This window comes from Oscarella lobularis, chromosome 11 (genome assembly GCF_947507565.1).
Source record: "Oscarella lobularis chromosome 11, ooOscLobu1.1, whole genome shotgun sequence".
In the NCBI taxonomy this organism is placed as follows: domain Eukaryota; kingdom Metazoa; phylum Porifera; class Homoscleromorpha; order Homosclerophorida; family Oscarellidae; genus Oscarella; species Oscarella lobularis.
Genome location: NC_089185.1, coordinates 624,102 through 650,337, shown reverse-complemented (window position 1 = coordinate 650,337; position 26,236 = coordinate 624,102). Strand labels below are relative to the sequence as shown.

Here is a 26,236-nt window from a genome sequence, read left to right as displayed (position 1 = left end):
GCGGTCGTCGCGCACGCTAGAACGCACGAGGAGGCTGTTATGGCGAAGAAGACATTCAAGGTAATCTTAGAAAGCTCCGATGGCTTTCAAACGAGTGCTGCTTTAGTTCAGATCGTTTCCCGAGCGAGTTGCCTCCATAAAACTCGACATAGCACATCGAATCGCACGTCCCGAAGACATTCCAGACGCAAGACGATCTCGTGCGCTCAATCTACAGCAGTTCTTAGCCTCTCTATTTGCAGGACGTCGACTCTTGCTTCACTCGAGGCCTGGAAAAGTGGCGAGACCTGAACAGCACGACCGATTTCAGTAGAAAAATAATCCGAAAAAAAAAAGATTTTCCTATATGCGTCTATCTACTCAGAAAAATTCTGCTCCAAATCGAGACCCATATCGAACGACTTTCGCCAAGTCGTTCACCATCGAATAGAGTTGATGGACCTTCTTCGAGACGCTCTCCAATCGTCATCTCCACTTGCACTTCCACCGCTATTAGAGTACACGCATTCCTTCGCGTCTTATTCGCGTACAACGTCGATGTTGGAATTTCATTAGTTTGGTCACGCAATTGGCTCGCGATCTTCAAGCGGACTTCTATGCTCGCTTCAGGGATTTTTTTGAGACGCTTGTGCAGTTGATGTTGATACGAGATGCCGACGTCTTAGAGGTATAAATTTTGAATTTTGTAATTTTTATTCTGTCAACGTGTTTTTTTAGAGCGTCTTCGCCTGTCTTTCGTATTTATTTAAATTTTTGTGGAGGTACATGGTGAAGGAAATTACGGATGTGTACAGGTGATGGAGAGAGAAAATGTATCAGTTTATTATTATTATTATTATTATTGGCTTTTTTAGATTTTATTGCAGATTGTTTTCTGCTACGCAGAAGAATCACATTAGACGTTTTGCTGCGGAGAGTTTCTCTTTTTTGACTCGAAAAGTGAACTTGTTTTCGCTGGAAATTTTTAAGCAGTCATTTGAGTTTTGTGCAGTGCTCCAGGGAAGATCAGGAATTATTGATTGAAAAAGTGTTTGATTCGCTAAACAGCGACGAAACCGATGTATGCTGGGGATGGGGATGTTTATCTATATTGACTAAATGAGAGTTGGTCAGCTTTCTGACGGCATCGCCTCGCTCTTTTTTGAAATCGTCAAAGGAGTCAATAATCGTTTTCATTCCAATACAGAAAATGTAGGGCAACGGCATATCCTTCGCGCGAAAAAAGTTAAATTTATTTTGTTCAGTTTTTGCATGTTCTTCTTGCCGGTTCTGCGAAATTGTGCGATCAGGAAAAAGTAAATTGTCTCTTTTTCTTGTCTGTCTAAGACTAGGCATTTTTTGCTTTAAGGTTTTGGCTTGCCTGGTGAAAACAATGGAACGAATGGCGGAACACACTCGAAAGGAACACTGCAACGACGTCTGGAACGTTATCCACGTACAAAACGTTTATTTTTATACAGCAACGAGCAAACGACTCTTCGTTGTAGAAATCCGTAAGCGACGTCTATCAATCCTACCTTGAATCGCAAGCGGAAACTCAACTGAGACATTTAAATCACTTACTCCATCTCCATCAAGTTTGGATCGGGTGGAGAGGAGGCGGTCGTATTCCAGACGATCCGTCTCGTATCTGCCAGGTGAGAATAGCGTCGAGACGGTTCACATTTGCTACCTGTGTCTTCGCGCATCAGATTCTCTTCACTGTGACGCCAGTCGTCTCGAGTCACTCTCCCCTTCGAACGACGCTTCTCGATTCCCTCTTTCTCCTCGTCTCGCAACGGAACGACTGGACGTCGATTCGCGACGCCGTCAATTTGGTCAACGAAGTGTTTGACGCTCCGCTGCATCTGTCCGTCATTGCGAACTGGTCGCGAAGGCTTTTCCACTTGCCCGCTTTCGACTCTCACCTCCGGCCCCGACTCGTTCGAAAACTGAACGACAACGTGAGCGGCAACGAATCGACGTGCCTCTTCGCTCTCGCCTCGTACGCCACGATATCCGAGACGAGATTTCTCGATTCTTCTTCTTCTTCACGTCGTTTGGTCGAACTGGTGTTCAACGGTCTCGCGTTCGACGACGGGGACGATCGACTGGCTTGGACGTTTTGTTCGGTCGCGATTTGCGGCGTTGTGAAGGAGAGCGAGGAATTGATTGCTCGACTTCGTCGACTTCTCGCCGAACTTCTCGCAATTCGTCGCTATGACGACCGCTTTCTTTGTCTCTTAAATGCGACGCACTCGGCTCTGACGACGCTCGTGTCGTTCGAATTCGAGTGGAATTTCGTTTCGGATATTTTGACGTCATCCCCCGAATCCGTTTTCGGTCTTCGAATCGCCGTACGCGCGGCGACGACGAGTCGCGTCGGCGACATTCGAGCTCTGTACGATCTTCTGAAACGAAATCTGAGCAGTCCGCGTCAGAAAATTCGTCTTCTCACTCTCCAGCTGCTCAGTGCGGCGGAAAAGGGATCCAGTGACGAAATCGATTTCAGCGGCGACGCATTTGACGTCTGCCTCGAGGCTCAGTCCTGTCCTTCATCGCTGGAGTGCTACAGAAACCGATTGGCTATCCTGCGTCGGCTTTCTCACAGTTCCCTACGATGTGACAGAGGCAGAGAGGCGAGTCATTTTAAAAACCCTTATGTTTTTTATATAGTAGTGGCGTCGTTTTAGGTTGCTCTGCGGTATCTCGTCGGATCACTCTATGTCAATTTCAGCCTGCTCTGGGGTCCTCTGATTGAGTTGATTGCGTCTCACGCGTCCGGAGATAGGACGACGTTCTGGCCCGTTTTCGTGGACGAACTCAAGTCGGCATCGCAGAGGGTATCCGTCGAACGAGATTCTCTCCTTACCACTGTTAGTCAGGTAAGTTCAATAGCTTGCATCGAGAAAGAGAGAGAGAGGAAGACCTTTATTTCTCGTTTAATTAAAGGATGATCACGACGTTCGTACTTTTTTCTCTCGTTTCGCCGATGATGACGTCGAAGCGTCAACGCAAGATCGTCCCGATCACGCAAACTATCGCATACTGCTGTGGAAATCGATGATCGAATTCGTCGATTTGGTCGAGTCGAAGTCCAAAGACGTCGTGCCCATGTTTCTCGACTTCGTTCGCGGCGAATATTTCTCTGTCGACATATCGGCTGCTCCGCGACAGGATCTCACTCGGGAAACGATCGAGGCGTCGTCGTCGTCGTCGTCGTCGTCGTCGTCGTCGAAATCCACGACGAGAAAGACGATTTTCAAGACGCTCTCTACAAAATTAGCAGTATTCTCGAAATTCAAAAATCCAAGGGGACTGTACAAAGAGCCAGAAATGAGAAAAATTTACACGACTGTAGGAGAACGACTAGAATTCGACTCACGTTCTCGATTTTTTTCCCCTAGATGTTGGCTCACCGTGACGGTTCTATTCAACGACTGGCTCTCGACGCCGTTCTCTCCTACAAGCACAAACACCTGACGCCCTACAGAGACAACTTGACGCGGATTTTAAACGACGATACGTTTCGAGACGAACTCGCTCGATTTGTCGTCGACGAGGAGGCGAGCGTCGTTGCCGACGAACACAGGGAACAATTGATGCCCATCTTGATAGGGTTTGTTACTTTTTGGGATGTTTTTGTCTACGTATGTTTTCTTTTTTTTTAGACTTCTCTATGGTCGTATGATGAAGCAGGCCGGCGGAAAGTCGGGCAAACAGGGAGCGATGTCGCAGCGAGCGATTGTGCTTCGTTTTTTCGCCGGCTGTCCGGGCGGCGAACTCGCCGTGTTTATCGACATGATGACGCAGCCGTTTGGCGACGTTTTGAATTGCGGCGTCGGAGAAGTCAGTGCTCTGATTGCCGATCCGACGTCGTGCGTGCCAATAAAGAAACAGCAAGGGTGAGTAAATTATACCCATAGATGTTCACCGTGAATGACAATGGTTTATGAGATTACCAAAAACATTCGCGGTGAATAACTATGGTTCATGTGAGCACTATCTTAATTTAGGTTTCTTCATTTGTGTGGTCAATTGTTTTCGATTTTCGGCGACGCCATCGTGTCTTACGTGCCGTCTCTCCTCTCCATTCTTCTCTACGTTCTTCACAACAATTCCCAGCTCCTGTCGAAGCATCGCGAAACGATTCGGCCTCAGTTCGTCGCCGCGCTTCGCTCGACGCGACAACTCGCCTTCACCTGCCTCTCGTCGCTATTCCAAAAATATCCCACATTCAATTTTCTTCCCTATCGAAACGACATCTTGACGGCCGCCGTCTGGCCCCAGCTCGCCAAACTCAAAAACGAATGCATTCAAAATCCGACCGGTCTACTTCGACTTCTCCACACGTGGACGTCGTTTTCAATTTACGTCCACTTCTTCGACGAACGAGATTCTGATGGAGTGCCGATATTGGAGCACGTGTTCGCTTGCCTGTCTTCCAAGGACGTTGCGCCTTCCGTGGTGTCGCTCGTCTTGGAAATAGCCGACAATCTACTCGTTCAAGACGAGAAAAAAGGCGTCGACGTCGTGCTGCCTCACGTTTCGACGCTTCTGAAGTACGTGGGACGGGTCGTGAAGGCTGCCAGCGAGACGAAACCTCGACCGGCTCTGAAACAAGAATTACACGTTCTTTCGCAGTTAGTTTCATACTTTTCATGCGTTTTTTTTTTCATATACGACATGTCTAGGTTGAGCCCTCTTGTCGCCGATTCTGAACAGTCCGAACTTCTCGTCGACACGTTGTTGTCCTTGCTTAAAGATCCGAATCGAAAGGTCTGCTGGCGAGACTGCACTGTCGTACATAAAAGAATTTTTCTTTGAAGGAGCGAGTGGATCTATTGACGACGGTTAAAAACTTGATCAAAAATCTTTTGGATCCAGTCAGAATCGTCAGGCAAGCACGCGGAAGACGACTCGAGGACGAAATTATAATAATATTTTACTTCTAGACCTCTATCTGATTTGTTTTATACTATAGCGGCGAGAAACGCGCGGCAGGTTCTCTGCGAAACATTTCAGGTGAAGAACGAATGCTCGAGACAACGATCTGTTTCCTAGTTTATTGCTTTAGAGTCTCTCCGCCAAAGTGACGGATTTGGTCGCCGTTGCCGACGTTGTTTGTCAGCTGAACGCCTGGGAAAAGGATCGCGTCGAAGATGTGGACTTTGACGCTCGACTAAACGGATTTAGTCGCGCATCGGAGATGGTGGCGACTCGAGACGACGTTTCTATTGACGTCGTTTTGCCTCTGCTAAACAACGCCACGTTCACGCTGCTCCACGTAAACCTAAAGGCAAAATGTCGAATTATATGTCGAATTTTGTGTTTTCAGTCCGAAGAAATGGTTCTGCGCGACGCGGCGGCCGACTTCGTCAGCAAGCTCGTTACAAGAACCAAAGACGGCAAGGAAACGTGCCTATTTTCTACTCGAACCAGCTGACGTTCAATGTTTGCAGATGCTTGGGAGCCCTCTCTATTTCGAACCGTTATTTCCGACAACGTCGTGCCGGCGATCAAAACGGGGCTCAAGGCTTCAGCGGACGTACGTACCATATACGTAATGAGTGCGTCTGCACAGACGTCTTCAGCGGTCTTGTCTCTCTCCTTTTTAGCATGTGAGGCACGAACACTTGGGCCTTCTCGCTTCCCTCGTTCGACATTTTCCAAGTCGTCCGCTTTTTCGCGAGATGACAGCTTTGCTGAACGATAACCCCGACGCAGATATATTCGAAAATATGAGACACATTCAGGTGAGATACTCAGTGTTTTTGAGCACCCCATTGGGGAGAAAGGCTCCTCGATCCGCAGGCGCACCGACGCATACGAGCGCTCAGAGACTTGACCGGTGTTGTTCGAGACGGGCGTCTCTCGCCGTCGACGCTCGCCGCCTTCTTTCTGCCGCACGTCAATCGAACGGTGACCGAGTCCAAAGATCACAATCTCGTCAACGAAGCCGTCGGCGTTATTGGAGCGTGCGCGGCCCAATTCAAATGGTCCGCTTATTGTTCCTTGTTGAGACGTCAGCTAATGATGTTTACGAAAAAAGGAGAAAATTTGAAACTGGTTTCGAAGTAGGTATCGCGGCATTGCTCCTCTCACAATTCCCCGAATTTTTCTTTTTACTTAGAGTCTTGGTTGCCGTATTGAACGCATTTCATTTTGATCTGTCGAGCGAACAAGGCGAAATGACTTCCCAGCAGCGGAAGATTCACGACAAGTTAGTCGACACAATCTTGCCAGAAATTCAAAGCATCCTGACAAAGAGCGTACGCTCCGAGATTTTTCTCCGCTTAATTTTCATGAAGAGCTACGTTTAGAGCTCGGGTGGTGGTGGTCACAAGTACGGGCAACACGACGGCTCTGAGCAAGAAGAGGCAGCGCTGCGAGCTCCTGTTGTATTGGCTGCTGTCAAATTGCTCCAGGCACTTCCAAAGCAAACGCTCGATCTCCAACTACCCGGGTAAGAGATCGGTTTTTTTTTCTTTTTTTTAATCGAGGTCACTTCGTTCTTCTCCACTTCCTAAGTCTCGTGATACGGATTTGTCAAACGCTGAAGAGTCGATCGCGGGACGTTCGAACCGTGGCACGTGCTACTCTAGTCAAGATCGCCGTCTCTCTCGGACCAAGATATCTCGCTCTGTTGGTAAAAGAGATGAAGCATTTATTGAAAAAAGGCTATCAGGTAAAGTGCACAACCTCTTGCGCGTCATTTTTGAACGTGGAAAAATTTTAGTTGCACGTCTTGGCTTACACTGTCCATTCGGTTCTGGTCGGACTGTCAGACGTCATGCAGTCCGGAGATATGGACGAATGCCTTGAGGATGTCATTGAAGTAACGTACCGTTTCTTTCAGATGACCCACGCTTTACTATATAAACAGATTTCTCTTAATAACTTATTCGGAAACCCGGCGGAAGAGCGAGAGGAGGCCGATGCCGGTCTGAAGATTCCTGAAGCGAAGGCGACTCACACCTACGACACGTTTGAATTGGTCGCTCGATTCACGTCGGCGTCCCTTCTCAGCGACGTGGTAACACCCCTGCGACAGGTAGAGAAAAGGAGAGAAGCCGGCTTTTAGAAAAGAGATCAAACGCGTCGTCTCTTTGACAGAAAGTGACGGAAACGTCGAATCTGAAAATCGCTCATTGCGTTGAAGAGGTGCTGAGACGAATGGGACTCGGACTCCAAGCGAATAGCGACATCACGCCGATCGTCATGTTGAAGTTCGTTCGCGACGTCGTCGGCTACGGGTCAAGCGAAATGAAGGAGAACACGTGAGGCAATTTGTGAAAAGAGGAGATGCAATCAACGAGTTCGTTTCTAGTGGAGTGGCTTCGACAATCGAAAGGACGACTCCGAGTCGTCCGCGTCGGCCGGAAATGTACAGCAATCAGCTGTTAGATGCTGTACCGGGAAAGAGTGGAGAGAGAAAGCTGGAAGGAACGGCCCAAGCGTCTGCTCACGTTCTAGTGGAATTTGCTCTTCACGTAATAATTTCAACGGGACGTTTCGAAATATTATTTGTTGTCTGATTAGCTTCTGTTTATTGGAGTCAAAAAGCAGAAGTTCGATCTAGCCGATGGGGAGCAATTAAACCTTTTAGACTCGTTCGTTCCTCTTCTCGTCTCTCTACTGCAGTCAAAGCATAACAAAGTAAGATGATTTTGTTAATTAAATGGCGAGAGTAGACAATTTTCTTTTCCAGGTGCTAACCCTTGTAATCAAATGCTTGTCTTTCATGGTTTCGCGACCGTTGTCCCAGTTGGATTCCACCATCGTGGGAAAAATCAGCCGGCACATATTCACTCTGTTGCGCCGGTACGCGAGAGCTGGAGCGGCGACAGCGGACAGAAATCAGGAGTTGGTCCAAGCTTGTTTCAAGGTGACAATGTCAAAGTCGTTTGAGAGGCAGCTCGAGTCCGTGCCTTTGTTCTCTAGACAATGACTGTGATGATTCGCGAATGTCAACAGCACAAAGTGACAGATCAGAACTTGGAAGTCTTGCTCGCTTTCATAGAAGAAGACATTTACGATTTTCATCGTCGCAGCACGGCATTTCCTTTGCTCAAGGTACGAAATCGAGTGTGGGGGCTTCTGACGACAACTTTGTGTCTGTGAAGACGGTTTTGTCTCGCCGCTTTTTCGTTCCCATGCTGCGCGACGTGATGGGCAAAGTGGAAGAATTGTCTGTGCGCAGCGACTCGCCGTCTGTTCGACTCAGCTGCCGACAGGCAAGTCGGGGAGGGAAGGGGGGACGGGACGTCTTTAATTAATCCTGTGCGCAGTGCATTTTGCAATACTTACTCGATTATGAACTGGGGAAAAAACGACGAAATCATTTTGACTTCTTAATTCGAAATCTTGAGTAAATACGTAATAAGTTTTTACCGTAGCACGTTGTCTAATTTTTTTTCTCCAATAGTTATGAGGAGGAGGCCGGAAGAGAGTCAGCGCTAGAACTTCTCTTTGTTTTGTTTGATAAATTGCCACAGGTGCGTTGTGCAAACTTTGTTCTGAGAGCTCATATTGCTTTGTTTCAGAGTGATCTTCATCAGGAAGCCGGCTATTTCTTCGTTCCTCTTGCTTCTCGGCTCATCAACGACAAGTCGTCGCACTGTAAGCAGTTAGTCAATGGCACGATAAAAGCCCTTCTAAACAAGGTTGCTGCAATCCTATGTCCTCAGAAAATCTTTCAATGCTTTGTGATAATTTTAGATAGAAGTGCAGAAACGAGACGAATTGTTTGAAATTGTCACGACGTGGATGGAAAACGACGAAGAGGTTGGGGAAAGAAACGGGACGGCAATTGCTCTGCACTTTTCATCATTTTTTAGTTGCTTCACCGTCGATTGGGCTTTCAGACATGCGGCCTATTTGTCGAGACGGAAAAGCGAGCGTTTGAAAGAAGACTGGGCACGTTTTTGCCCATAGTACGTCAAGTCCTCGAAGAGGCCGAGGTAAAAGCGACAGGGGACGAAACGCTCACCGGCGACGTGTAGCTAAGGGGAAATTTGTAGGATAAAGGGAAGGAGGACGACGACGACGACGACGAGGAAGACGAGGAACTAGTGCAACGCGACCTTTCCAACTTAGATCACTTGGTTTTCTCCGTCCTAACGACGTTAGGAAAAGCGTTTAAGGAGTGTCGACTAATGCGCAACAAATTATTTCAAAGCGATTTAGACGTCGTCTGGGGTGCGTGTGATCGTTTTTCTATGATTTTCTAATTGCACGGACTTTTGGGGTGTGACTAGATTGTGTGGAGAACTTTTTGGATCACTCTCACTCGTGGATTCAATTGGCGAGTTGTCGCCTATTTGGTCTTCTGTTTTCTGCGTGGAAAATTGACGAGATAATGTCGCATTCTGGCGACGATTTAGATTATATACAAAAAGACGTTTTCAATAAGGTTGAGCAAGAGCATTCGTACGTCTTTTGTGGCAAAAAGTTCTGTTTCCTCTGATAGGTTTCTTTTTTGACCTTTGTCTTTTGTCGACAGTTGGGTTCAAAGCATTTGGCTGAAGATCACGGGGATCAGGTTAGCTCATCTACGTTTTTGGCCTCGTATGCTCTAATTCTAGTGATTAGATTGTGAGGAATTTGCTGTTTCTCGCTGAACTGATGCTCAGGACAGAGAGCGAGGCGGCAATAGCGAGGGAAGGACCAGGAATACGAAACCTGGAAGATCTCATAGATCAGATGTCGAAAGTCGCCCGAAAAGAGGCAGGACATGCGCCGAATCAAACCTCAAAGGTAGGCACGCTTTGGTTGCTGGCTAACTAGAAAAGATACAGTAGCTCATTTCTTATGTGCAGCGTACTTTTGTCTTGAAATGGGTAGGAGCACTGGCGATAAAGCTGGGCAGTGAAACGTCGACTCGGTTTTTAGCAAGTCTCCTAAAGCCGGTTGTCAGAGAGCTCAGTGATAAGACTCCAACCAAAGGCATGTCTATAAACTTAGTCAGTTAGTCTTCGCGTCCAATCTTCCGTGGTAGAGCACGAGCAGCTGAAGATTCTGTCACAGGAAGTGTGTGATGTCTTGAAGGATTTAGTTGGTAGGGAAGCCTTCTCAAAGGCGATCGCCAGTGCGCAGCAGGAAATAACGGAGCGACGAATAAGCAGAAAAAGGGAGAAAGCCCTCGACGTAAGAAAGCTGCCAAAGGAGCCTTCAACGAAAAACGTTCTACTATTTTTAGGCGGTTGCTAATCCCGAAAAGCGAGCACGTCAAAAAATAAAGAAAAACCTAGCGAAGCAGGTTAGCCGAAAGAGAAAGGCGCAACTCATCAAACACCCAGCCAAATGGAAGAAACGTCTTTAATAATAATAATACATCAAGGGACGACAAATCATGCGTAACGTTACAACACAGAGTCAAAAAAATGGTATTGACCAGCGCGTCTCAGAATTCGCCTTCTGTTTTCTCTAGAACCGTCTTCCCATCGGCATACGAGGCCTGGCATCGATTGCTACGTCAATGAGATCCCCAATCTGGAAGCCAACTGATCCAATAGGAGTATCATCATCTGGTCCCTTTCGACTGGCTCGCGTCATTCCTATGTCCTTGATGCGAAAACCGCCTCGCCTCTGATCCGGAAAAACGGTGGCAAAGGAGAAGGCAATTCCTCGACGTCTCGACTCCGGCTTCACCTCCTTGATCAAACTCATCAGTTCGTGCAAAGTGGCATCGAGCCTGGTCCCCCACATAATTAAATTTAAAAGGTGGTATTTATAAATTAATTCGTTATACTACCATGTATAAATTTGCAATTCGTCAGGCGGATAACTAGTCTTGTTGAACTCTTCACTTCTACGCAAGACGACGTGCTGTTATCCCGTGCAAGTCAACGTCTCTTTTCTCACCTGTGATGTCGACCTTGACAAGGAAAGACTCTCAGGAGAAAGGGGCACGTCTTTTCGCGATCGACTCGCAACGGCTCTTTCGGCTTGTCTATGACGACCTGAGCCGTTCGTTCCGACGCCATGTGTTCTCGTTTAGCTGGTGTCGGCGGCGATTTCGAGCGTCTTCGTTCCGGATGACGATCTCTCTCGCGGTCCCGATCCCGATCGCGATCTCCGCGCCCATCTCGTCGTTCGCGAGATCTCGACGTCGAACGACGACGACGCCGATCGCGATCTCGATCTCGATCTCGATCTCGATCTCGATCTGTTCGTCGATCTGCCATGTTTGGGAGTCTAACGTGCGGTAAAAGCCGCGTGGTGCTCGGGGGCGTGCAGTGCACTCGTAGAACGATGGCTGCCGAGTTCTTGCAGTCGCTCCAGGAATTGTGTCCTGAAGTGCTGTCCATCGTCAGCGATCGAGTCGTCCGACTTCTTGATTCGTCGCCGGACGAGCCGTTTCAAGACGCGAACATCCACGAAGCGTTCATCGACCTCGCGGAAGCTGTCAACTGGACGAAATTTCACGTCAACGCAGCGAAAACGAGACTGCAGAGTGTTCTCGTGGAGCCGAAAAAGGAAGGATTCAAATTGGACGTCAACAAGCACGGGAAACTCATCGACGCCTTGGAGCAAGTAAGTGTACACCACGTACGTCACGCCTCCAAAGGCACCACGACACCTTGCGTCCTTTTTCGAAAAGATTCGCGATCGCGCCCAATCGATCCTCGAACGCAAAATCGCGACGACCGAAGCGAAACTCGGCGAAATCGGCCTACCGCGCGTCATTCGACTGGCGCGAAAGTACAAATTCACCGACGCGGAAGAGCGCGTGCTCATCTACTCCGTCATGACGTCAGTGAGCAAGTATAGCGTACAATCGAGTCGCTTCGCGCAGGACTACTCGAGATATCTGCTGAACGATCCGCTGAATGTGTGCAAAGCGTGCGACATCAGTCTGTCGACGCTGTTGGAATTCTTGTCGTCCGAGCGCGAGCACATGAAACACGGTCTCTTTTCCGAAGTGCAGCACAGTTACATTTTGCATTCCGTGCTCACGTGCGAGGAGATCGTTGTCAAGGCGATAATTGGATGCCGGTTATTGAATGCTGAGTTTTTGCGTTTGGAGCAGACGTGCTTGGCCGACGTCGTTGCTGAGGAGCCCGGCGGAGAGCGATATAGGAGCAGTCAGGGTCCCGGTGTCGCGTCTCAGGCCGATGGAGTGCCCATAGATGGAGTTCCAGATGATGGTTCGTCTCACTGGCCAATCTAATTTAATTAAAAATTCACTTGGTTTTGTCTTTTTTAGGTGATGTCAAGGCGAATGAAAAGGATGCTGATCTCGATCTCGATGCTCTATTGGAGATCGAGAGATTGAAAGAGAAGGAATTGGAAGAGCAGATGAGCGTGGAAGCTGCTGCTGTCGCCGATGACGCTGTATGATTAAATTGCCCTCATCGATCGTTCCTTGTCAACTATCATAGGAAGAGACGAGCGGAGAGAGTCTGAAGCCCTACAAAAACGATTTGGAATACTTGGAACATCATATTCAGGTGCGTATAGCCGAAATTGGAGTTTATGAATTAAAATTAGGTTACGCTTTGTTTCGTTATAGTGCTTGTCGCAGAGACTCAAAGTAAAGCAGATGGATTCGCGACTTGAGATGGATGTAAGATCTTGTCGTTATGTCCTCCCCCCGTGTCAGTTCCGCCTATGTCCGTTCCGCCTGTGCAGCAGTGTCATTGAAAGCCCATGTAGTCGCTTAGCGTCAATGAGAGTTTCTTTGCAGCCTTGCTCTCTCGTTTTTTAGGCCCAATACGGCAACGACGTTCAGGACACTAGAACGGTGCGACAAAAGGTAAAAACTGCCTCTATATCAAGGTACACGTGTAGCCCATAAAATCTTCTTTGCTATCCTAGAGAGAAGCTGAATCTAAATTAAAAGTCCTAGAGAAAGAATGTGCACGAAAGCTTACGGTAAGGCACTTTGAGACGCCGCGTCAATAGGCGTTTTGTTTAATCAAAATTAAATCTCCCTGCGTAGAGTTTTTGTATACATTCAATCGTTGATTAATTAAGGGTCTGCTCGTTTAGTTAACCAAGCAAGCGGGCGCGTGGATGCCTCGGCTCGAACGAATGGCCTCGTCGCGACGTTTGAGTTCTTTTGAAAAAAGCGTTCTATTAACTCTGATTGGAAGCGCTATTCAGCCAAACAAGGTGGAGGGTGTGAAAAAGGGAAGAGGAGAGAAAAAGAAAGAATTTTCGTGTTAGATTCTAGTGTACATGGACGGTGGAATGGGCTTGACTGGAAGCAGCGGATTCACCGTGGGCGAGCTGATTCGCTTGTTCTGCTCCGACTTGGCGTCTCAGATAAGCCGTCGTATGCACTTCTACAAATCGGCGCCGATGATTCGCGAAGGCATGATCATCGTTCACACGTCCGGATTGGCGGGAGATCCGGCACTGGCAAAAGTTCGTTCAATCCTAATAGTCGTAAAAGACAAAATAAAAAATTCATCTTTTAGGTTGAAATAGATAGGAGAATGTTGGACTTTTGCGTTGGTCTGGACACCGAATTTTCCGAAATTATTGAGGGATCGCATCTTTACTTTCCCAAGACAAACTTCGACTCGGTTCTCTATAATTATTTAACTGAAATCTGTCGTAATAGATTCTTTTCTCAGGTGATTCTCAGCAAAGATCAGAAAGATCTTTTGTTGAAAACAGTAAGCAACTTTGAAGCGTACAAAACGTGCAAGAAAAGGATGGGACTCGACGACTCGATAACATACGGATCGGGAGTCGTTATCCTCTTCTACGGGCCACCCGGAACGGGAAAGACGATGATGGCCAATGCATTGGCTAACAAAATAAAAAAGAAGGCAATTCTAATAGACTCTTGAAATAACAACTGCCAACAAGCACGTGCTTTTTTAGGTTTTGCTGATTAATTTTCCCAGTTTGGGGAATATGACGGCGGACGAGAATTTCAAGTTCGTCTTTCGCGAAGCGAAAATCAACGACGCGATTCTTTTCTTCGACGAATGTGAAGCCATATTTGAAACTCGTGATCACGGCCGTTATAACATCAACACGTTGCTGACAGAATTCGAAAGGCAGGCAATACAACAAAAAACGAATGCTATTCGTGGATATCTTTTGTTTTTCAAGGCATGACGGTTTGATCATTATGGCAACGAATCGGCCTTATGACATGGACGAGGCTATGCATCGGCGAATTATGTTGACAGTTGAATTCCGAAAGCCGGATCATTTGCTGAGGAAATCGATATGGGATTCTCATATTCCCGAAGCGATGCCACTCGCAGATGACGTCAATACGGTATGCGAAAGAGAAAAAAGTAACATAAGCATTTTATAGTGTCTTTTTATATTTAGGATGAACTCGCTCTTCGATATGAATTGACGGGCGGATTCATTAAGAATGCCGTGCTGTCGGCGCTGGCGATCGCCGTCTCGCGAGACGGCGGCCATCCCGTTGTGAATCAGAGCGATTTGCTGCGCGGAGCCAACTTGCAATTGAGGGGACATCTGAGAATCAAAGTAAGCGTGCGACTGCCTTGGTTATTACAACGCACTAGATTTTTTTTCTAAGGATTTTGATCGGCGTGTTGTTCCAGTGTCTGGGTTGGACGAAGTGATTGTCAGCGACGATTTGACGAAGTCGTTACGCGAAATAGTCTCGTTTGAGAAGGCTCGATCTATCATGTTTGGCCAGTGGGGATTTGGAAAGAGAATGAGTCACGTAAGGACGAGAGATTTGAAGCGATTTTTCGAAACCTTTTTTAGGGCATTACCGCTCTTTTTCACGGACCCCCTGGGACGGGGAAGTCTCTTGCTGCGGAAGCAATTGGTTACGAAGTGGGAAGACCGCTAAAGGTGCTAGATTATATATATTTCTTTTCTGTTTTTGTGATTTTTCGTTAGGTGATCAATTGTGGCGAACTACTGAGCAAGTGGGTCGGCGAGAGCACAAAAAACATCGACGCTATATTCGAAGACGGCAGAAATACGGACGCTATTCTGGTTTTTGACGACGCTGAAGGCCTATTTGGTTCAAGAACATCAATGACGTGCGTCGGGTTTGACAGTGGAAAAAATGTGTGCACTGATTATACTTTTAGGTCGGCTTCTGATCGCTATGCCAATGTTGACGTGAGCGTTCTACTGTATCACGTAGAAAGATACTCGGGGATCGTCATCTTGACTACTAATCTCATTGATAACATTGATAAAGCATTTTTCCGACGTCTCAAATTCATTCTTCACTTTGATACGCCATCAGAGGCACTCAGAGCCAAAATGTGGAAGGTAAGAATTCCGTTTGTATGAGTTGATTACCTTTTATCTTCATGTTCCTTAGCTCCTTATCCCTTCTCAAGCTCCACTTGCCGACGACATCAACTATAAACGTCTTGCCGAGTTCGAAATGGCTGGCGGCGACATCAAATCGGCCATATTCAAGTCCGCGTCTATTGCTGCTCTTCGACCTGAGGAAGAGCGTTTTATAACGATGGATGACTTGAAGGATGCCGCGAAAGACGAAATTAGCAAGACGTCTGGTCGACCAGGATTTAGAAGATTAGACTCGTTGCAAGGTATGTATAACTGAAATTGAAAATTGAATTTTTGTTTAGACGATTTTGAATGACGTCGTGTTTGTGTTGTTGCAATTGCGCGCGTTAGAGCTGCTGCATAGCAACGACCAGAGTAACGACAGCACAGTTGGAAAATGAAGCGTAGTAAAAGTACATCGGCTTCTTCTTCGAGATGGGACGCCGCTCTGATAGCCGAACCTCTTTCCGACGTAACCGAAATGCCAAAAGACGCACTCGCGCACCGATTTAGACAATCTCTAGGATTCGTTCAAGCTCTCCGTCGAATTTCTTGTTCCCGAAAGCCCGGCGAAGAGCAGCCACATCGCTCTCGTAGCCGAATGCATTGCCACGCGGCTGCGAAGGCGCTTTATCGCCGTATCGCGAGACGAACTCGTCGCCATGGTTGAAATCTTATCCCGTGGGACCGAACGCACATTTGAGGTACTGTAATCGGGGGGTTAGGCTCAAGACGAAGGCAAGGCAACGGCCGGCGGAGGCAAGAAGGGCGCGAAAGGAAGCGAAAAGACGGCGACGCCGTTCTCCGAAGTGTGCGAGCACGTGAGACAGGCGCTCAACGGATCGGCGGGAGTGACGGCGTCATTAGAGGCTCGACTCTTGAAGTATTATTTACTAAAGAAAAAACGCGAATATTTGACGAAAAAAGATCCTAAGGTTCACGAAAGGCGGAGCATTTCAGATTTTTTAAATTTTGAATTTCGAATTTTAGTCGTCCGATGCGACGGCAGCGGCGACTACGAAAGGCGGTCGGGGGGGAGAGAGTCGAAAAGGAGCGAAAAGCGGAAAGGGCGGAAAAGGATCTCCCAAGAAGGGTGGCGACATTGCAAAGGAGTCCGATGCTCCGTTTCCTGCAAAACCCGAAACGAAAATGAAGAAACGGGGAGAAGAAGACGATCTCGTCAAATCGCTGGGTACGGTAGGAGGGAGAAGAGAGAGACGTTTTTTTATTCTCGCGTAGATGATGAACCAGACGATGGGCCCGATATGTATGCAGTCGTGCACGGATTTAGCTCGACCGCCGTTCTACTGCAGTGCGCTGAAATTGGAGTTTCCGTTGACTGCGTGACCAAAGTGGCGGATAGAGAGGATCGAAGTCTGGAGGAGTCCCTCACGCCGGAGTTGGCTGTCGAAGAGGAAAACGAAAGAGAAGGCATTCTAATATACAAGAAGCCGTTACATTCTTTTTCCTAATTTTATTTCTACAAGGTTTGGCTCAGCAGGCTAAAAGTCTGAAAAGTTTTTGGACCGATTTGGACCGTGTTCTCAAATCACCGACTGGTCGCTCGCTGCGGGATATGGCTCTATTGCAAATCAAACCTCCTATTGATCTCGTGCCCGAAGCACCTGAACAGCGAGTGAGTGAAAGTTACGCTCACCTAATTCAACGTCTTTATTAAATCACAATTAGGTTGATTATTCGCAGCTTTTCTTTGGCCAGCTGGCTGAATTGCTCTACGAGTTGATCGAGAAGAGAAAGCAGTTTCAATTGTACTTACAATCTCTGCAGATCGTTCCCGTGCCACATCCAGCGGACAACGCAGGTAAAAAACTATATCACCAAAGCGCAATTTCTAGAACAATTGCATTTTTTCATAGATCAGACTGACGCGACGAGCGACGCAGACCTTCGTCTCTACAATTGGCTTATGGATAGCGTTCCATGCGAAAGCTGCAGCGTTCCTCTAATGATGCACTGCATGTTAGAACAGGTACTTGTTTTTCCTATCTCCGTCTGTGCCGTTGATTGATCGATAGATGGATTTTATTTTATTTTATTCTACAGGTCGTTGCCAATGTCGACGAAGGAGGCTCAATGAAAGCGCTCAATTCCATGGAAGACGAGACGTCAACGAAATCGATTTTAGACAAATTCATTGTGAAATTGTCCTTATCAACTGACGACAAGAAGGTAAGAGCTCTGCGTGAAGAAATGCCCCGTTTTGAGCCTTGTTTATTTCTCTTCTAGATGCTTCTCAGTGAAACTGACAAGTTGTCCGCCTCGAAAGCGGCAAGCGGTCCGACAGTTCTGCGACAAGGCGACGAATCGTTCTCTCGCGTTTATCATTTGCGTTCGGTCGACGGCTTCGATCCCGTCATGGCTGAATCTCGCATGATTCAATTGCTTCCCTATTATCACTTTCGCAACTTTTCTCTTTTCGATTCCTCTCCAGCCGGCAGGGACGAAATCGATTCGTCCGCTTGCAAAGCCCGAAAACACGAAGTCCAGCATATTCTCTCGGAAGCAGGAGTCGACCCAATTCACCTTGACCGATCTCTAAAACAATTCACTTTTGAGACGATGAACCTGCAGTCGAACGGAAAGCCGCCAAAGCCTCTTTTTGGCTCAAGAACAAACGAAATAATATGGGACGATCCTTACGCCGTTCCAACGAATGTAAAGGAAAATTTCGACGGCACAACCCTGAATGCACTCCAGTCGCTCAACTTAGACGATTGGTGCGTCGAAGAGCATCTCGAGCCGAGCACACTGCTCCAAGTCCTAAGTCACACTCACGCTCGTCGTCTCTACTGCGACGCGCATTATCACAAGGCGACCGATTCTTTGCTCTTGACGTTTCACAACGCGTCGAAGTCGGAAACGGAAAATCGATTCGACTGGACCAATTCGGTTCACACTCCCATCGGCTTTAGTAACTACCTTCGACACGTGTCGAGCCGTGTCGGCGGCATCGTCGACGAAGCGAATAGCATGGCGCTCGAAGAGGCAAAAGAACAGGCGCGTCGATTGGCTAAGGAACGAGAGGAAGAGGCGGCGGCGGCGGCGAAAGCGGCGGCCGAACAGGAGACGGCTCCGCCCGACTCGGGCTTGGCGAAATCGCGACAGCAGAGTCGCGCGTCGTCGCGAAAAGACAAAGAGAAAACGCCGAGCGTCGCGCGATCGAACGTCTCCTCTCGATCGTCGACGCGTAAGGGAAAGGAGAAGGAGAAAGGAAAATCGTCGTCGTCGGCGGCGGCGAAGAGGGACGTCGTTTCGAGTCAGTCCGAACGACAGGAAGACGCGACGGCGACAATTACGGCGCAGATTCCCAAACTTTTTCTCGCGTTCGATGTCGGCGATCGCGTTTTGCGAACGACCGGTAGCGTACGGCAGATTTTTTCAGCGAACGGCGGCGTGGTGACCGTGAAGCGGTGGAGTTTTGTCGACGGAACGGAAGCGACTTGTTTCGGCGTGGAGAACGACGGTTGTGCCGTCAATCTTCATTGGATTCCCAACGACGACGATGACGATGACGATGACGAGGACAACGAAAGCGGCGACGTAGATGAAGAGACGAAGGACGGGGGTGGTGACGAAAATGTTTCTATTGACGATTCGATTTTGCCTCGTCAGCTGCGAAAACCGAAATTGCCGTGCAAATTTTCTTCCTTCGTCGTTCGGTTTGACGACGGTATGACGGCAGCAGTAAGTAAACTGGGCCGAAACGGTGGCCGGTCGTCGGCGAAAGAGAAAGAAACGACGGCACCGGCAATGGAAGCGGAAAAAACTAGCGGCGAAATCGCCGACGTGCCGTCGCAACGAGTCGGCGTAAAAGCGGGCGGAAAGAAGAAGGACGCAGCGGCGGCCGAACAGGCTCTCCTTGAACAGCAGCGACTTCAGGAGGAAGAAGCAAAACGACGTCGCGAGGCGGAAGAGGAGAAAAAGCGACAGGCGTTGGACGACGCACTCCGACCGAAGTATCAAGAGCTCTTCGTTTCGTTGCCGGACGGACTCGGCGTGCAATACGACGTCGCGCACGAAGGCGAATTGGAGAGCCTGCGAGAGGACTCGCATCTCGACGGCGGTCGCGTCGTCGTGCGAATGAGCTACGACGTTCGAACGCGCGCTGTTCAGTCGTGCGAGGGCAGGCGGGCGGCGGCGATGAAAAACGAGTTGTCGCGATGCGTGACGAAAGACGGAACGGTCGTCAAGTTAATGAAAGACGGCTCGACGCACGTTTTGTTCGCCGACGGCACGGTTAGCACGGCGACGGCAGCGAATGCGTACGCTTATCGGGGAGCGACGACGACGACGACGACGGAAACGGACGAGAAAGACGAGGCAGAAACGATGCGAGCTCATTCGCCGTCGAGAAGAGTAACTTTTAGCGGCGGTGGCGGCGACGACGAAGCTTTTACGGGAGGTCCGTTGCATCCGCAGAAAGTAGTGGACGTTTGGAAGACGACAGGAATCGACGGAAATCAGTTTCTTCACAAAGCGAATTGTGGCGACGAAGACGAGCGCATTGTCGTCGTTTCGGACGTCATGACGTCATACGCCACCGATCCTCAATCAAAAGAGACGATGCTTAGTCGAGCCGACGGCGTGACGATCGTTCGACGACCGGACGGCAGCGCTGTCGTCGAACACGCGGACGGCACGCGCATGACGACGTCCTGCGAAGCCGATCAAGCGTTCGTTCGAGTTGAACACCCGAGCTTCGTTGCGTTGTCGTTCGATCGGGATACCGGCGCTTGTCGTACGGAGTTCGGTAACGGAGTCGTTATCTCGTCGACAAATCGTGGCGAGTATCGTCTCGAGCGGGGCGACGGTAACGTCGTCGATATTGCCTACGACGGAGAACTGTGTTTTGTTCCTAAATCGGCCGGTATGGAGTTGCCGTCTAGCGACGGCGAGCTTCTTCCCGGCGCTTACGTTCTTCATCCGACGGCGGAGGCGGCTGCGCGTTTTGGCGACGTTACTATTCGTCGCGACGGCACCGTAGTCGGCAACGCAGACAGCGGCAATGGCGATAAATTCTTGTCTCCTCGCCTTTTTGTCGTTCACAGAGACGGCAGCGGGACGGCGTTGATGCGAAAAGCCGATATCGCCGATTTTCTATCTGCGGCTGCTGACGATCCGGCGGCGGCGATTCTCACCGAACCCATTGAAGACGCGACGGGAGCGAAGGCAATCACAGTTCTCAAGACCAAATTGCCGGAGAGGTGGACCATGCCGTACGCGGAGAAAACGATTATTCCACCGGGACTACGCGATCGGAATTCTGAAAATGACGACGCATCAAAGAGCGTTTCGCCTCCGACGGTTCTTTTTCGTCAACTCGTTGAGTATCCTCGACTCGGCGAAGAGGGCCGACTCAACGTCGTGAATGCGTTTTGTCGATTTTTGCGTTGGCGAGAAGATCAGCGGCAAGTCGAACGAAGTCTACTATTGCCGGATCGTCGAAGTGACGACGAGAAGGCCAAGGCGGCAAAACTGGCGTCGCAGCTGGCAGTTCGAGATCGTACGCTTTCGGCTTCAAAAGCAGACGGACTTTTCAGAGCTGCAAGAGAATTGTATCGCAACAAATCAGACGAACAACTTCTACACGACTACGAAGCGGCACTGAAGAGATCCGTCGAACCGAAGCGACGCGACGTCAAGCGAGCGACTGCCACCGAACGAACCAAAGCTCGACTCGAAGAGCATCAGAGGGAAGTCGGCGCGTTAGCAATTGGCCTGAAAGCGCTGCGAGAGCGCGACTACGACGCGCCGCCGCGCGGTAATTTTCTCGAAACGGCTTTACCAAACATGAAATCTCTAGCGGCTCAATTGCCGGAGAATCAGATCAGAGCGACGGCGATGCGACCCGGCGGCGTGTCGGAAATGGACGAGCTCTATCCCGCTCATTCTTCTCGCAGTGTCATGTCGGGCGTCGATTCGGCCATCGATCCCGGTCGGGCAACGACGCACACGCCGCTGACGGCGGGAAACGGCAGTCCGAACGAACGCGGATCTAGTCCGCCTGTGAGTGTTTACATCACGCCGTCGTTGACTCGAATACCGGAGTCGTTGTCAACCGACGCCGTTGCCGCCGCGTCGCCTGTTCGACCGTTGAATCCAACACCGGCGAAAGCGCTGGGCGGAAGTACGTCGGAGCGGCCAGAGAATCCAACGCCAGTTCAAGCGTCGGCGACGTCGGTGACGAGGCCATTGAATCCGACTCCAGGCGTCGCTGGTGAAAATGATATGTCGCCTGAAAAAGACCAAGATACAGGTAAGTATCTTTATTTTGCAGTAGACTTAGTTAATTTTTATTTTCTAGCTAGCGAACCGGGGGGCGTTCGTCACCTTAGCGTAAGGGATCCTGGGCATGGGCTCTCTGTTGGTGGAGGAACTCCGCTACCAGCCGTTGGCAGCAAAAGTTTTCAGCTTGACGTGACGGGAGTTCCGAGGAAACAGGCAATTAAACTTCCGTCGTCAATCAAAGGATCAAAAGCGGGAGCTCTGCCAAACGTTACGGTAAAGAAAACGAATCTGTATGAAATACATTTGGAACTATTCTTTTTTTTTCAGTTTGAAACGGTAGAGGAGCCCGTGCGTCGGAAGGTGGCCACGTCGTCTGTCGCCGGATCGACGGCTCTGGCAACGACAATGCGAGGATTTGAGATTTTGCCGGACGACGTGGACTTCGGTGTTCTTCGCGAGGGATACACCTATTCATACCCGGTCGTTCTACGAAACGTTGGAATCGATAGTTGCCGATTTAAATTGAAGCAGCCTCCGCCATCGACAGGAATTAAGATACTCTACACTCCCGGACCGGTAACGACGATGATCATTATTATTATTGTATTTTCTATGGATTGAATTCAGGTTGCTGCGGGAATGAAAGTTCAACTTGATGTGGAAATCTTTGCCGTTGCTGTCGGAGCTGTCGGAAATGCCGGCATCGGATCGGTGGAGCACGTGTTGGAGATTACGACAGAGACGAATGTCCTGTTTGTGCCGATTCGAGCAAATATCCTCTCTCCAATTTTTGCAAAATCATTTGAATATTTTGTTTCGTCCTTGACTTTTTCTTACTGATTATGACAGGTACTGCCTATGAGCATCAGAAACCCGACGAAAAGCAAGTCAACGTGCCTCACGCCAGAGTGAAACTTTTGTCCTCAAAGCCACCTTCAAGAGAGGCACTAATTCGGAATAGGAAGCTACGGATTACAGGTAAGTTAGCTATTCTACAGATTTTTTCTCTAATGGAACCTTTTTATTGCAGAAGGAAACTCTACTTAGGTACACGTACAGTTATTTTTTGGGGAAGACACGAGGTGGGCGGGTAGGTAGGCGTGTGCATGTTAGTCGAAAACACGTGATGCTGCTACGGGCTCTGTGACTCTGTCTCTTCTCTCTCTCCGACTCGCAATCCCTCTCTGGAACAATGGTTTCTGTAATCTCATGCAAAATGCACTCGTCGCCTTTGTTGCAGTCATATTTCGTAGGGTACAATCACGCCGTCGCCGTCGTTCAACGCCGAAACTGCGGCTGAGAAGCTGCGAAAAGCGATGAAAGGAATGGGTACGTACGTGCGCGAACCTAAAAAACACGCTGCCGTTTTCACCGCAAAGTTCCTCGTCTCTTCCCACGACCAGGAACCGACGAAAAGACGATCATCGACGTTTTGACGAACTGTTCGAACGCCCAACGTCAGGAGATCAAACTTCAATTCAAAACGATGTTCGGAAAGGTAAGAGATTGCAATGAAAATAGCGTTTATTGGGCTTCGACCTGCTTCCCCTTCTTTAGGACTTGATATCCGATCTGAAATCGGAATTGAGAGGCAACTTGGAAGACATAACACTCGCCTTGATGGAACGTACCGATGTTTTCGACGCAAAAGAGCTGAAAGACGCGATGAAGGCAAGATTAATTAGAACAATGCGTTCTTTTTGTTCGATTTCTTCTCAAGGGAGCCGGAACAGACGAGTCCGTTTTGATTGAAATCTTGTGTAGCAGAACACCGGAAGTAAGACGGATGAGCGGAATTGCGTCCGTGACTATATCGGAAAATTCTTTGTGCAGGAAATCGCTCAGATCAAGAAAACATACAAAGAAAGTATTGTGTAGTGCATATGAAGGGTACACAGTGCCAGTTTCTTTTCAGAGTGCAAAAGCAATTTGGAGAAAGACGTCATGTCTGAAACGAGTGGCCACTTCAGGCGACTCCTCGTCTCTCTCCTTCAGGTACTGTACCACTACAAACAAAAAGAGACTCTGCTAGATGTGCACACGTACAGGCAAATCGCGATACGGGCACCGCAGTGGATGCCGATTTGGCACGAAAAGAGGCCTCTGATTTGTACGAGGTGCAGTAGGACTCCCCTCTCACATTTGATGCTATTTGCTAATATTAGGCGGGAGTTGCTCACTGGGGCACAGATGAAAGCGTCTTCAACAAGGTGATGGCATCTAGGAACTATGCCCAACTCAGAGCTACCTTTCAGGCATACAAAGAGGTCAGTTTAATTAATTATCATTTTTTTTAGAAACCTTAGAGATTCACTGCTCATGTTTATTACTTCAGTTGGCTGGTCATGACATGATCAAGGCTATTGAAAAGGAGATGTCAGGTGATGTGGAGAGTGGCTTCAAGGCTATTGGTTAGTTGAGAAATCAGGTTGGAATCAGCGTCGACTTTGACACTCCTTTTTCAGTGAAAGTCGTCATGGATACTCCAGGCTATTTTGCTGAACGTCTCCAAAAATCTATGAAGGGTGCTGGGACTAAGGACAGTCAGCTGATTCGCGTTCTTGTCTCACGTAGCGAAGTCAGTGATTGTAGAAAGGGAGGGAAGTAGATGGCATTTTTTTCTTGCAGATTGATTTGGCTGACGTAAAGGAGGCGTTTGCAAGGGACTACAAAAAACCGTTGGCTCAGTGGATAAAGGGTGACACTAGCGGAGACTACAAGAAAATGTGTCTGGCCATTATCAAGGAAAGCGCTTAGATTCCAAGAGGAAGTTGATTGAAACGCTCGTCGATGAATTTGCTGTTATGTTTTCTAGTGTTGCTGGCTTGCATGTACTTCGCGCGAATAGATCCGGGTGCTAAGGCGCGCGCGCGATTCTGACGTAGAGAATCACGTGTACGAAAAATCACATGACAACAAACCCCTTCCGTCATGCGAATCGTATGCCTGCTTGTCTTCGTTCTTCCGACGCTGAACGTTGCCTTACCGGCGACGAAAAGCCTTCGCGAGAATTTGCATAGGCTGTCGACCGTCGTCTCTCAAATAGCAGCGCGAACCTCCGGCGCCATCGAATGTGACGTCTGCAAGGCGGCCGTTCTCCTCATAAAACCCCTCGTCGGCCTTCCAAACGTCGAAGACGAAGTCGCCAAGATCATTTCGGACGCGTGCACCGATCTGAAGATCGAAGACAAGACGGTGTGCGACGGAATCGCGAACGAATTTCGTCCGGAAGTATTTGGCGTGCTTCTCGATCGTTACGTCACAGCCGACGAAGTGTGCGGCGCCATATTCGGCGATAGCTGCGCCGATCCATACAATCCGTACGACAATTGGACGATTCCTATTCCTCCGAACAAACCCCCGCGACGACCTCCGGCTCCGCCCAAGGCCGGATCGCCAATAATGAAAATTATTCAATTGTCGGATACCCATCACGATTTTGCATACGAAGAGGGTAGGGATACTGACTGCGGCGAGCCGCTTTGCTGTCGAACGTCCGATAAATGGGTCGGTAAATTGGGTGCTGGAAAGTGGGGCGACTACAAGTGCGATCCGCCTGTTCAAACGCTTGAAAACATGTATGAATATATTAGCAAGAATATCGACTTTGATGCGATCTATTGGACGGGCGACGTTCCTCCGCACAATGTGTGGGATCAGCCGAGAGCGGAGCAACTCGACGTCATCGACAACGTCACTCGTCTCATGTTCAAATATTTTCCCGATAAGATCGTTTATCCGGCGTTGGGCAATCACGATAGTGCGCCTGTCAATAGCTTTCCGCCACCTTTTGTTACGGGTAACGATTCTGAGGCATGGCTCTATGACACTTTATCAGAAAATTGGTCTAAAGATTGGCTACCGGCTTCGACTGTGGATACAATTCGCTACGGAGGTTTCTATAGCACGAACGTTAGCAAATACTTCCGCATCATATCTCTCAACATGAACTACTGCAATAACGAAAACTTTTGGCTGTACATCAATACCACGGATCCGGCTGGTCAGCTGGAGTGGCTCACCAAGCAGCTACTCGAGGCGGAAGCAGCCCATCAGAAAGTCCACATCATTGGTCATATTCCTCCACAAAGTGGTGACTGTCTGTTGCCGTGGAGCCAGGCCTACTATTCTATAGTGAATCGATTTGAAGGAACAATAAGCGGACAGTTCTTTGGTCACACTCACGTCACTTCAGTTAGCGTTTTCTATGACGAGAAAGAAGCGTCGGTGCCAACGAACGTGGCCTACATTGGACCGAGTGTGACGACCTATTCCGATCTGAATCCAGCGTTTCGCGTTTACACTGTAGATGGCTCGTATCCCAATAGCAGCTTTGCGGTGCTTGACTACGCTGACTATATCATGAATTTGACTGAGGCGAATTTGAATGGGGTGCCCAATTGGCAAAAGGAATATTCTGCTCGTTCTGCGTACGACATGAAATGGCTGTTTCCGTCTGATTGGAATGACTTTATAAATCGCTGTAAAGCGAATTCGACGCTTGTTGGGATTTATGACAAGTACTATCATCATTCACATGTGATGGAGCCTTGTGATGCTTCCTGTGCTCAAAGTCATATTTGCTCTATGGAACACGCTCGTTCTCATCAGCCCTGCAAGATGCCATCTGGAGAGATGCCATCTGGAGTACAGAGCAAGGCTAAAAAGCTGTGCTAGACACTTAATTTGATTGCTTGATTGCGTGATTGACTGATTGGATGTTTATTTAGTGGCCGATAGCTTTAGCGTG

General features: G+C 48.7%; 6 protein-coding genes across 7 annotated transcripts; 5 read left to right on the top strand and 1 right to left on the bottom strand.

The window, feature by feature from the left end:
* The first annotated feature begins 20 nt into the window (after positions 1-20).
* On the top strand, positions 21-10,724 carry LOC136193278 (small subunit processome component 20 homolog). 2 transcript variants are annotated; one of them, XM_065982135.1, is made up of 49 exons: positions 21-60; positions 107-187; positions 243-309; positions 365-497; positions 556-667; positions 718-794; positions 855-939; positions 992-1,060; positions 1,114-1,191; positions 1,245-1,295; positions 1,349-1,435; positions 1,488-1,637; positions 1,692-2,618; positions 2,673-2,864; positions 2,932-3,336; positions 3,387-3,598; positions 3,651-3,884; positions 3,996-4,622; positions 4,674-4,758; positions 4,809-4,879; positions 4,935-5,004; positions 5,057-5,266; positions 5,318-5,387; positions 5,442-5,527; positions 5,598-5,735; positions 5,794-6,056; positions 6,113-6,251; positions 6,303-6,445; positions 6,511-6,667; positions 6,719-6,817; positions 6,866-7,033; positions 7,096-7,259; positions 7,310-7,472; positions 7,522-7,638; positions 7,691-7,867; positions 7,924-8,055; positions 8,106-8,216; positions 8,271-8,350; positions 8,408-8,477; positions 8,526-8,645; positions 8,701-8,766; positions 8,820-8,942; positions 9,003-9,180; positions 9,240-9,394; positions 9,452-9,523; positions 9,574-9,738; positions 9,801-9,927; positions 9,980-10,128; positions 10,181-10,724. In XM_065982135.1, the coding sequence occupies exons 1-49, from the start codon at positions 40-42 to the stop codon at positions 10,301-10,303; spliced, it is 7,599 nt and encodes a 2,532-aa protein (XP_065838207.1). In that variant the 5' UTR covers positions 21-39; the 3' UTR covers positions 10,304-10,724. The 2 variants fall into 2 exon arrangements, with proteins under 2 accessions (XP_065838207.1, XP_065838209.1); XM_065982137.1 differs by lacking the exon at positions 10,181-10,724 and having other exon boundaries at positions 9,801-9,821; positions 9,874-9,927; positions 9,980-9,996.
* Positions 10,286-11,198, bottom strand: LOC136193288 (histone deacetylase complex subunit SAP18-like). Its single transcript, XM_065982146.1, has 3 exons — positions 10,846-11,198; positions 10,736-10,792; positions 10,286-10,675 (listed from the first exon to the last, which is right to left on the bottom strand). The coding sequence occupies exons 1-3, from the start codon at positions 11,166-11,168 to the stop codon at positions 10,408-10,410; spliced, it is 648 nt and encodes a 215-aa protein (XP_065838218.1). The 5' UTR covers positions 11,169-11,198; the 3' UTR covers positions 10,286-10,407.
* LOC136193281 (uncharacterized) lies at positions 10,950-15,575 on the top strand. The gene is made up of 19 exons (XM_065982140.1): positions 10,950-11,517; positions 11,585-12,131; positions 12,191-12,318; positions 12,366-12,434; positions 12,497-12,550; positions 12,692-12,739; positions 12,802-12,858; positions 12,976-13,098; positions 13,153-13,353; positions 13,407-13,514; positions 13,566-13,763; positions 13,819-13,997; positions 14,053-14,224; positions 14,281-14,445; positions 14,498-14,647; positions 14,692-14,781; positions 14,830-14,975; positions 15,027-15,213; positions 15,266-15,575. The coding sequence occupies exons 1-19, from the start codon at positions 11,167-11,169 to the stop codon at positions 15,512-15,514; spliced, it is 3,222 nt and encodes a 1,073-aa protein (XP_065838212.1). The 5' UTR covers positions 10,950-11,166; the 3' UTR covers positions 15,515-15,575.
* On the top strand, positions 15,568-22,622 carry LOC136193279 (sperm-associated antigen 17-like). The gene is made up of 15 exons (XM_065982138.1): positions 15,568-15,709; positions 15,762-15,902; positions 15,963-16,172; positions 16,228-16,429; positions 16,477-16,668; positions 16,725-16,873; positions 16,927-17,059; positions 17,115-17,227; positions 17,302-17,427; positions 17,485-21,514; positions 21,563-21,759; positions 21,814-22,062; positions 22,114-22,258; positions 22,324-22,464; positions 22,517-22,622. Exons 1-15 carry the CDS (start codon positions 15,635-15,637, stop codon positions 22,531-22,533), a joined length of 6,120 nt encoding a protein of 2,039 aa, XP_065838210.1. The 5' UTR covers positions 15,568-15,634; the 3' UTR covers positions 22,534-22,622.
* Positions 22,594-24,351, top strand: LOC136193287 (annexin A7-like). The gene is made up of 12 exons (XM_065982145.1): positions 22,594-22,687; positions 22,740-22,815; positions 22,890-22,984; positions 23,044-23,157; positions 23,207-23,263; positions 23,320-23,353; positions 23,402-23,481; positions 23,535-23,603; positions 23,652-23,753; positions 23,822-23,897; positions 23,952-24,064; positions 24,115-24,351. The coding sequence occupies exons 1-12, from the start codon at positions 22,679-22,681 to the stop codon at positions 24,241-24,243; spliced, it is 954 nt and encodes a 317-aa protein (XP_065838217.1). The 5' UTR covers positions 22,594-22,678; the 3' UTR covers positions 24,244-24,351.
* A 39-nt stretch (positions 24,352-24,390) lies between these two features.
* On the top strand, positions 24,391-26,236 carry LOC136193283 (sphingomyelin phosphodiesterase-like). Its single transcript, XM_065982142.1, has one exon. It carries the CDS (start codon positions 24,418-24,420, stop codon positions 26,161-26,163), a length of 1,746 nt encoding a protein of 581 aa, XP_065838214.1. The 5' UTR covers positions 24,391-24,417; the 3' UTR covers positions 26,164-26,236.

Excerpts from the sequence above, each read along its gene's own strand:
- LOC136193278 (XM_065982135.1), top strand. The coding sequence starts at position 40 with ATGGCGAAGAAGACATTCAAG. Across the intron at positions 5,388-5,441 it reads CGTTACAAGAACCAAAGACG|ATGCTTGGGAGCCCTCTCTA; the intron begins GCAAGGAAACGT and ends CAATGTTTGCAG. Across the intron at positions 9,395-9,451 it reads AAAAAGACGTTTTCAATAAG|GTTTCTTTTTTGACCTTTGT; the intron begins GTTGAGCAAGAG and ends TTCCTCTGATAG.
- LOC136193288 (XM_065982146.1), bottom strand. The coding sequence starts at position 11,168 with ATGGCAGATCGACGAACAGATCGAGATCGAGATCGAGATCGAGATCGA. Across the intron at positions 10,793-10,845 it reads TGTCAAGGTCGACATCACAG|AAGTGAAGAGTTCAACAAGA; the intron begins GTGAGAAAAGAG and ends CGTCTTGCGTAG. Across the intron at positions 10,676-10,735 it reads GAATTGCAAATTTATACATG|GCTCGATGCCACTTTGCACG; the intron begins GTAGTATAACGA and ends GTGGGGGACCAG.
- LOC136193279 (XM_065982138.1), top strand. The coding sequence starts at position 15,635 with ATGAAGCGTAGTAAAAGTACATCGGCTTCTTCTTCGAGATGGGACGCC. Across the intron at positions 21,760-21,813 it reads GAGCTCTGCCAAACGTTACG|TTTGAAACGGTAGAGGAGCC; the intron begins GTAAAGAAAACG and ends TTTTTTTTTCAG. Across the intron at positions 22,259-22,323 it reads GTTTGTGCCGATTCGAGCAA|TGATTATGACAGGTACTGCC; the intron begins ATATCCTCTCTC and ends ACTTTTTCTTAC.
- LOC136193281 (XM_065982140.1), top strand. The coding sequence starts at position 11,167 with ATGTTTGGGAGTCTAACGTGCGGTAAAAGCCGCGTGGTGCTCGGGGGC. Across the intron at positions 11,518-11,584 it reads TCATCGACGCCTTGGAGCAA|ATTCGCGATCGCGCCCAATC; the intron begins GTAAGTGTACAC and ends TTTTTCGAAAAG. Across the intron at positions 15,214-15,265 it reads TCAGAGCCAAAATGTGGAAG|CTCCTTATCCCTTCTCAAGC; the intron begins GTAAGAATTCCG and ends CATGTTCCTTAG.
- LOC136193283 (XM_065982142.1), top strand. The coding sequence starts at position 24,418 with ATGCGAATCGTATGCCTGCTTGTCTTCGTTCTTCCGACGCTGAACGTT.
- LOC136193287 (XM_065982145.1), top strand. Across the intron at positions 22,816-22,889 it reads AAAAGCGATGAAAGGAATGG|GAACCGACGAAAAGACGATC; the intron begins GTACGTACGTGC and ends TCCCACGACCAG. Across the intron at positions 23,264-23,319 it reads TGTGTAGCAGAACACCGGAA|GAAATCGCTCAGATCAAGAA; the intron begins GTAAGACGGATG and ends TTCTTTGTGCAG.